This window comes from Pelmatolapia mariae, linkage group LG6 (assembly GCF_036321145.2).
Source record: "Pelmatolapia mariae isolate MD_Pm_ZW linkage group LG6, Pm_UMD_F_2, whole genome shotgun sequence".
Taxonomy (NCBI): domain Eukaryota; kingdom Metazoa; phylum Chordata; class Actinopteri; order Cichliformes; family Cichlidae; genus Pelmatolapia; species Pelmatolapia mariae.
Genome location: NC_086232.1, coordinates 8,294,756 through 8,303,948, shown reverse-complemented (window position 1 = coordinate 8,303,948; position 9,193 = coordinate 8,294,756). Strand labels below are relative to the sequence as shown.

At 39.7% G+C, this 9,193-nt stretch overlaps 1 protein-coding gene across 1 annotated transcript; it reads right to left on the bottom strand.

The window, feature by feature from the left end:
• Positions 1-1,146: 1,146 nt before the first annotated feature.
• LOC134628855 (sialoadhesin-like) lies at positions 1,147-8,337 on the bottom strand. The gene is made up of 14 exons (XM_063475636.1): positions 8,055-8,337; positions 7,708-7,935; positions 7,207-7,557; positions 6,716-6,949; positions 6,272-6,532; positions 5,271-5,531; positions 4,561-4,821; positions 4,174-4,438; positions 4,060-4,085; positions 2,375-2,635; positions 2,022-2,282; positions 1,665-1,925; positions 1,278-1,542; positions 1,147-1,189 (listed from the first exon to the last, which is right to left on the bottom strand). Exons 1-14 carry the CDS (start codon positions 8,335-8,337, stop codon positions 1,147-1,149), a joined length of 3,261 nt encoding a protein of 1,086 aa, XP_063331706.1.
• Between the last annotated feature and the right edge of the window lie 856 nt (positions 8,338-9,193).

Below are 9,193 nucleotides of genomic sequence, written 5' to 3'. Positions count from 1 at the left end.
GCAGTACTTTGTTGTCTTTGTACCAGGTGTAATTAGCTGCTGGGTTAGCATCACTGCTACAGGTCAGATTCACAGAGCTACCCTCTACTATTTCACCAGAGGGACTCACTGACACAGTGGGAAGCCTTGGAGCATCTACAAAACAGGAAAGAACCAATATACATTTATGCATTGTCAAGAAGTATTGCGAAAGCTTTGGACTGCTAAAAAACGTTTACATTGCACATCAATGTGTAGAGTCATAGAGGTTGCCTGTCCATATATATTCTTGGAATTGCAAGAATAATTCCCGCTGTCCTCAGAGCTGATGGAGCTAAAGTGATAAACATCCTGTTGTCCTCCTGACAGTACTTTGTTGTCTTTATACCAGGTGTAATTAGCTGCTGGGTTAGTATCACTGCTACAGGTCAGATTCACAAAGCTACCCTCTACTATTTTACCAGAGGGACTCACTGACACAGTGGGAAGCCTTGGACCATCTGGGAAACCGGAAAAAAAATCTAATCAAAATCGCTCCTACAACCCTGAAAATAATTACTTTGAAAGTTTTGGACAAACAAAAAATACTTGCATTTTACATCGATGGATAGAGACATAGAGTTTGCCTGTCCATACAAATTCCGACACTTGCAAAAGTAATTCCCACTGTCCTCAGAACTGATAGAGACAAAGCAATAAACATCCTGTGTTCCTGCTGGCAGTACTTTGTTGTCTTTGTACCAGGTGTAATTAGCTGTGGGGTTAGCATCACTGCTACAGGTCAGATTCACAGAGCTACCCTCTACTATTTCACCAGAGGGACTCACTGACACAGTGGGAAGCCTTGGACCATCTACAAAACAGGAAAGAACCAATATACATTTACTGACATCATTTATGCATTGTCAAGAAGTATTGTGAAAGCTTTGGATTGCTAAAAAATGTTTACATTGCACATCAATGTGTAGAGTCATAGAGGTTGCCTGTCCATATATATTCTTGGAATTGCAAGAATAATTCCCGCTGTCCTCAGAGCTGATAGAGCTAAAGTGATAAACATCCTGTTGTCTTCCTGACAGTACTTTGTCGTCTTTGGACCAGGTGTAATTAGCTGTGGGGTTAGCATCACTGCTACAGGTCAGATTCACAAATCTACCTTCTACTATTTCACCAGAGGGACTCACTGACACAGTGGGAAGCCTTGGACCATCTGGGAAACCGGAAAAAAAATCTAATCAAAATCGCTCCTACAACCCTGAAAATAATTATGTTGAAAGTTTTGGACAAACAAAAAATACTTGCATTTTACATCAATGGATAGAGACATAGAGTTTGCCTGTCCATACAAATTCCGACACTTGCAAAAGTAATTCCCACTGTCCTCAGAACTGATAGAGACAAAGCGATAAACATCCTGTGTTCCTGCTGGCAGTACTTTGTTGTCTTTGTACCAGGTGTAATTAGCTGTGGGGTTAGCATCACTGCTACAGGTCAGATTCACAGAGATACCCTCCACTATCTCAGCAGAGGGACTTACTGACACAGTGGGAAGCCTTGGAGCATCTGTACATGTATGGACATGCATCGAATGGATTGAAATAATTGCAAAGGAGAACTTAATGAGTTTAAAACATAACTCTTAAAGAACTTCATTTCTGTTCTTTATATTAAGATGCCTCACTCACATTTCACATCAATAAAAATGTGTGGTGATGTCTTTGTTCCAATGTTGTTCTTAGTTGTACAGTAATAAGGTCCAGAGTCAGAAGACTGAATGGATGTGAAGGTAAATCGTTTCAAGTAACTAAGATGAGCATGGCCATTCTCCTTGTACCAGGTGTAATTAGCTGCTGGGTTAGCATCACTGCTACAGGTCAGATTCACAGAGCTACCCTCTACTATTTCACCAGAGGGACTCACTGACACAGTGGGAAGCCTTGGAGCATCTACAAAACAGGAAAGAACCAATATACATTTACTGACATCATTTATGCATTGTCAAGAAGTATTGTGAAAGCTTTGGATTGCTAAAGAACGTTTACATTGCACATCAATGTGTAGAGTCATAGAGGTTGCCTGTCCATATATATTCTTGGAATTGCAAGAATAATTCCCGCTGTCCTCAGAGCTGATAGAGCTAAAGTGATAAACATCCTGTTGTCCTCCTGACAGTACTTTGTCGTCTTTGGACCAGGTGTAATTAGCTGCTGGGTTAGCATCACTGCTACAGGTCAGATTCACAAAGCTACCCTCTACTATTTCACCAGAGGGACTCACTGACACAGTGCGAAGCCTTGGACCATCTGGGAAACCGGAAAAAAAATCTAATCAAAATCGCTCCTACAACCCTGAAAATAATTATTTTGAAAGTTTTGGACAAACAAAAAATACTTGCATTTTACATCAATGGATAGAGACATAGAGTTTGCCTGTCCATACAAATTCCGACACTTGCAAAAGTAATTCCCACTGTCCTCAGAACTGATAGAGACAAAGCGATAAACATCCTGTGTTCCTGCTGGCAGTACTTTGTTGTCTTTGTACCAGGTGTAATTAGCTGTGGGGTTAGCATCACTGCTACAGGTCAGATTCACAGAGATACCCTCCACTATCTCAGCAGAGGGACTTACTGACACAGTGGGAAGCCTTGGAGCATCTGTACATGTATGGACATGCATCGAATGGATTGAAATAATTGCAAAGGAGAACTTAATGAGTTTAAAACATAACTCTTAAAGAACTTCATTTCTGTTCTTTATATTAAGATGCCTCACTCACATTTCACATCAATAAAAATGTGTGGTGATGTCTTTGTTCCAATGTTGTTCTTAGTTGTACAGTAATAAGGTCCAGAGTCAGAAGACTGAATGGATGTGAAGGTAAATCGTTTCAAGTAACTAAGATGAGCATGGCCATTCTCCTTGTACCAGGTGTAATTAGCTGCTGGGTTAGCATCACTGCTACAGGTCAGATTCACAGAGCTACCCTCTACTATTTCACCAGAGGGACTCACTGACACAGTGGGAAGCCTTGGACCATCTACAAAACAGGAAAGAACCAATATACATTTACTGACATCATTTATGCATTGTCAAGAAGTATTGTGAAAGCTTTGGATTGCTAAAGAACGTTTACATTGCACATCAATGTGTAGAGTCATAGAGGTTGCCTGTCCATATATATTCTTGGAATTGCAAGAATAATTCCCGCTGTCCTCAGAGCTGATAGAGCTAAAGTGATAAACATCCTGTTGTCCTCCTGACAGTACTTTGTTGTCTTTATACCAGGTGTAATTAGCTGCTGGGTTAGTATCACTGCTACAGGTCAGATTCACAAAGCTACCCTCTACTATTTTACCAGAGGGACTCACTGACACAGTGGGAAGCCTTGGACCATCTGGGAAACCGGAAAAAAAATCTAATCAAAATCGCTCCTACAACCCTGAAAATAATTACTTTGAAAGTTTTGGACAAACAAAAAATACTTGCATTTTACATCGATGGATAGAGACATAGAGTTTGCCTGTCCATACAAATTCCGACACTTGCAAAAGTAATTCCCACTGTCCTCAGAACTGATAGAGACAAAGTGATAAACATCCTGTGTTCCTGCTGGCAGTACTTTGTTGTCTTTGTACCAGGTGTAATTAGCTGTGGGGTTAGCATCACTGCTACAGGTCAGATTCACAGAGCTACCCTCTACTATTTCACCAGAGGGACTCACTGACACAGTGGGAAGCCTTGGACCATCTACAAAACAGGAAAGAACCAATATACATTTACTGACATCATTTATGCATTGTCAAGAAGTATTGTGAAAGCTTTGGACTGCTAAAAAACGTTTACATTGCACATCAATGTGTAGAGTCATAGAGGTTGCCTGTCCATATATATTCTTGGAATTGCAAGAATAATTCCCGCTGTCCTCAGAGCTGATAGAGCTAAAGTGATAAACATCCTGTTGTCCTCCTGACAGTACTTTGTCGTCTTTGTACCAGGTGTAATTAGCTGTGGGGTTAGCATCACTGCTACAGGTCAGATTCACAAAGCTACCTTCTACTATTTCACCAGAGGGACTCACTGACACAGTGGGAAGCCTTGGACCATCTGGGAAACCGGAAAAAAAATCTAATCAAAATCGCTCCTACAACCCTGAAAATAATTATGTTGAAAGTTTTGGACAAACAAAAAATACTTGCATTTTACATCAATGGATAGAGACATAGAGTTTGCCTGTCCATACAAATTCCGACACTTGCAAAAGTAATTCCCACTGTCCTCAGAACTGATAGAGACAAAGCGATAAACATCCTGTGTTCCTGCTGGCAGTACTTTGTTGTCTTTGTACCAGGTGTAATTAGCTGTGGGGTTAGCATCACTGCTACAGGTCAGATTCACAGAGATACCCTCTACTATTTCACCAGAGGGACTTACTGACACAGTGGGAAGCCTTGGAGCATCTGTACATGTATGGACATGCATCGAATGGATTGAAATAATTGCAAAAGAGAACTTAATGAGTTTAAAATATAACTCTTAAAGAACTTCATTTCTGTTCTTTATATTAAGATGCCTCACTCACATTTCACATCAATAAAAATGTGTGGTGATATCTTTGTTCCAATGTTGTTCTTAGTTGTACAGTAATAAGGTCCAGAGTCAGAAGACTGAATGGATGTGAAGGTAAATTGTTTCAAGTATCTAAGATGAGCATGGCCATTCTCCTTGTACCAGGTGTAATTAGCTGCTGGGTTAGCATCACTGCTACAGGTCAGATTCACAGAGCTACCCTCTACTATTTCACCAGAGGGACTCACTGACACAGTGGGAAGCCTTGGAGCATCTACAAAACAGGAAAGAACCAATATACATTTACTGACATCATTTATGCATTGTAAAGAAGTATTGTAAAAGCTTTGCACTGCTAAAAAACGTTTACATTGCACATCAATGTGTAGAGTCATAGAGGTTGCCTGTCCATATATATTCTTGGAATTGCAAGAATAATTCCCGCTGTCCTCAGAGCTGATAGAGCTAAAGTGATAAACATCCTGTTGTCCTCCTGACAGTACTTTTTTGTCTTTGGACCAGGTGTAATTAGCTGCTGGGTTAGCATCACTGCTACAGGTCAGATTCACAAAGCTACCCTCTACTATTTCACCAGAGGGACTCACTGACAGAGTGGGAAGCCTTGGACCATCTGGGAAACCGGAAAAAAAATCTAATCAAAATTGCTCCGACAACCCTGAAAATAATTATTTTGAAAGTTTTGGACAAACAAAAAATACTTGCATTTTACATCGATGGATAGAGACATAGAGTTTGCCTGTCCATACAAATTCCGACACTTGCAAAAGTAATTCCCACTGTCCTCAGAACTGATAGAGCTAAAGTGATAAACATCCTGTTGTCCTCCTGACAGTACTTTTTTGTCTTTGTACCAGGTGTAATTAGCTGCTGGGTTAGCATCACTGCTACAGGTCAGATTCACAAAGCTACCCTCTACTATTTCACCAGAGGGACTCACTGACACAGTGGGAAGCCTTGGACTATCTAGGAAACATTGAAAAAGTGTATGAATAATCTCTCCTTGTATTAAGTATGAAAGTTTTTCACTGACATTAAAGCCTTGCATTTTACATTGATGGGTAGAGACAGAGGATGCCATACTTATTCTTAGACTTGCTACAATATTTTCCACTGTCCTCCAAACTAATAGAGATAAGCAATTAACATCCATCTGTAAATGCACCATGTGGACTGACAGAATGGACTGGATTTTATAGATTCCTAGACTTGCTAATTCTAATTGTCCTCTGAGCTTATAGACATCAAGACATGTTAGGGGACATATTCTGAAGTATTTCTAGATTTTGTAGAAACATTTTTTTTTACCCATTAATTAAATTAGTTACAACATGTTCTTCCAGTTTGTTTTGTACTTTTCTGCTATTGTACCATCTAATTCAAAATGTTGTATCTTAAAATCATATATTTTGCTATTTGATAGGTTTTCTATTATATATTATCAGTAAAAAACATAAAATTAGTCAATACGTTTCTGTAATCATGGCAGTGAGTTTTTATTTTACCAATGCATCAAAAGGAGATGTTGTTTAAAACCAAACAATGTCTTCAGATCACACAGACACTCTCATTCAGTCATTCAAAGTAATAACAATTGTAATTGTTTCCACTCTTCATGATGATTCATTAAATCTTATCTCTAAAGTTGATGTTAACTGTTCAATTGAGAATAAAGAATTTACAGCTTATAAATGTGTTTTACTCACATTTCACATCAATAGTTCTGCTTTCAGATCTCTTTTGTCCCAGGTTATTATCAGCTGTACAGTAATACTTTCCTGAGTCAGAGGGGAGGATGGAGCTGAAAACATGTTGGTTTTGGTAACTGAGAGGATTGATGACATCCTCCTTGTACCAGGTGTAATTAGCTGCTGGGTTAGCATCACTGCTACAGGTCAGAGTCACTGAACTGCCCTCCACTATCTCAGCAGAGGGACTCACTGACACAGAGGGAAGCTTTGGAGCATCTGCATGAGAAATAAGGAAAATGACAACATGGTCATAACAAAACTAAATTTTATAAATTTATATTCTAAAAAGAAAACATCGTTAACTTCCCACAAGAAAGGCTTGTGACTAAACTAACATACACGTATATAAAGAAAGATTAAATATAATTCCTTTAATGAAACAAAAAGTAGTGAACTCACACACTGTTGGAGAAGGGAATCGCTCATGTTCTTTCACAGCACAGTGAAAACTGTCTGTAGAATCAAATGTGTCCATGTGAAAATATTGTTCGTCTGATGAAAGTTTGTGTCCATTCCTGTACCAGATGTAGGAAGATTGATCAGGTAGCTGACAGTTGTGGTGACATGTCAGCTCTGTCCAGTTAGAATAAGAGTTTACTGCTGATCTCCTCACATGTACCTGGAGCTGTGGATCTGGGAGTAAAAAAACAGAGAGTTGAAGACTCAAAAGTTGAAGACCACTTGAAAAATGGCAGAAAATCCTTTTTTGCATTTTTGAATCTTAATAAGGTTCCAAGTAGAACTTCGATATGGAACAAGAAGAAATTAAATGTATTGAAAACAAAACTGAAATAAGCTGTTTTGCAGCTGATCTGGGACTGTCTGTCAGAAATAAGTCAACATCTCCACAAATACATGTTTAAAGTGACTTCCAGTGGAAATTATTTTACCTGTGACAGTCAAAGTGACTCCAGGTGATCCAGAATATTTCCCTCCTGGATCGTTTGTTATGAACATGAACTTGTACTCAGCTGAGTCGCTCTCTCTCAGGTCTGTGATTCTCAGAGTGCAGTCGTTGTTTTTACACTGATACTGAACACGATCTCTGTACTCTGACTCTGTTGTCAGATCCACAGGTTCATTATCTTTGACTTTAGTAAACCAGAAAGTTTTCTGAACTTTTGTATTTGTGCCATCTACAGTCGATGGGTATCTGAAGGTGCAGCGTATTTCTGCTGATGATCCTTTGAAGGCACAGACCTGAGTAGTGGTGTAGGTCACATCCCAGACATCCTTCACCACTGTGAGACAGAGTGTTGTGGAGAGAGAGAACTGAATGCTTCTTGCTGAACTGAATGCTACACATTGTTTGGTCACATAAAAAATTCAAGACAGTACTGACAAATAAAATAAAAATGCATATAATCAGAGGACTTAGTACGTGAACTTACCCACTGAAGGAGAGCGAGAGTTCTCATATCCTCTGACAGCACAGGAAATCCTGTTTGTAGGATCCCAGTGGTTTAGATAAAGATTAGATGTTTGTCCTGTGATGATCTGTTCATTCTTGTACCAGATGTAGGAGAGATTATCAGGCAGAGGACAACTGCTCTCGCACTTCAGATCTGCTGACTTAGAATCACCTCTGACAGCTGATCTGCTCACCTGCACCTGCAGATCTGCCCATTAGTAAATAAAGAACATTAAACTCAGCTGACAACATACAGATAAAACACACAAACACACTCACAGTAAATACTTGGATTTAAAATAGTAAGTGATTAGTTTAAAATTTTACCAGCAACAGTCAAAGTGACTCCAGGTGAACCAAAAAATCTCCCTCCTGGTTGGTTTGTGATTAATCTGAACTTGTACTCAGTTGAGTCGCTCTCTCTCAGGTCCGTGATTCTCACCATGCAGTTCTTATTTTCACACTGATACTGAACACGACCTGAATACTCTGAGTCTGTTCTCAGATCTACAAACACAAAATTACTGTCTTTCATAAACCAGAATGTCTTCACAACTATATAAGGGTTATCCGTTCTGAATGGGTATGTGTAGCTGCAGCGTATCTCCATTGTTGATCCTTTTAAACTGCAGATCTGAGAAGACATGTAAGTCACTCCCCAATCATTCTGACCCTGTACCGCTGTAACACAGAGCACATCAGAGAAAAAAGAAAATCAGACTATAAACCTATTTTAATTTTTTTTTTTTGTAGGCTACATTTCCAGCTTCAAGTATCATGGAAAACACATCTCAGCTAAAGACTCTGACTTTCATGTTAGAAGGCAGGAAGTAACCTCTACCCAGACAATCTGGCAGAGATCTCTGAACTCATAGGGCTGTCAGAAGGCCAAGACTGTCCTTCACCATCAGGCCCACTTGCGCTGGTGTTTGCAACAACATCTGCCTACTGCAGTTGGCACATAGGGTAAAAGTGTAGAGAAGAAGTGGAAAACATCATGCTGATTGCTGCACAAATAGGGTATTTCCTGCCAATTCCTTTCTTTGCCCCACTCATGTATTACATATGCCTGTTCATCTAAAGCTGGGCATACACTGTGCAATTTTTTCAGTCCCGTTATTCAGCTCCTGCTCAAACTGTACGATTGAATCGCAGGGGTTAGAAGTTCATAGATTACGATGCATGCTCTCACACTATGCTCTGATGAACTAGTCACTGGTGCTAGTTTCAGCCATTATGCAAATGTAGTGTTTAGAAAGTTGGGGAAACCTGCAGTCAGCTGAGACTCAAGAAGTCACTTGGATGAGTGATGAAATGTTTCTCCCATTGGAAACCCTACGACCACATTTACAGAACATTTACAGCGAGTCCCCTCACCCACACATCAGCTCCATCTAAACTGTGCATTATCAACTGGATAACACAAATTTAGAGATTAGAGATCAGAACTTTTTCAACAGACAGCC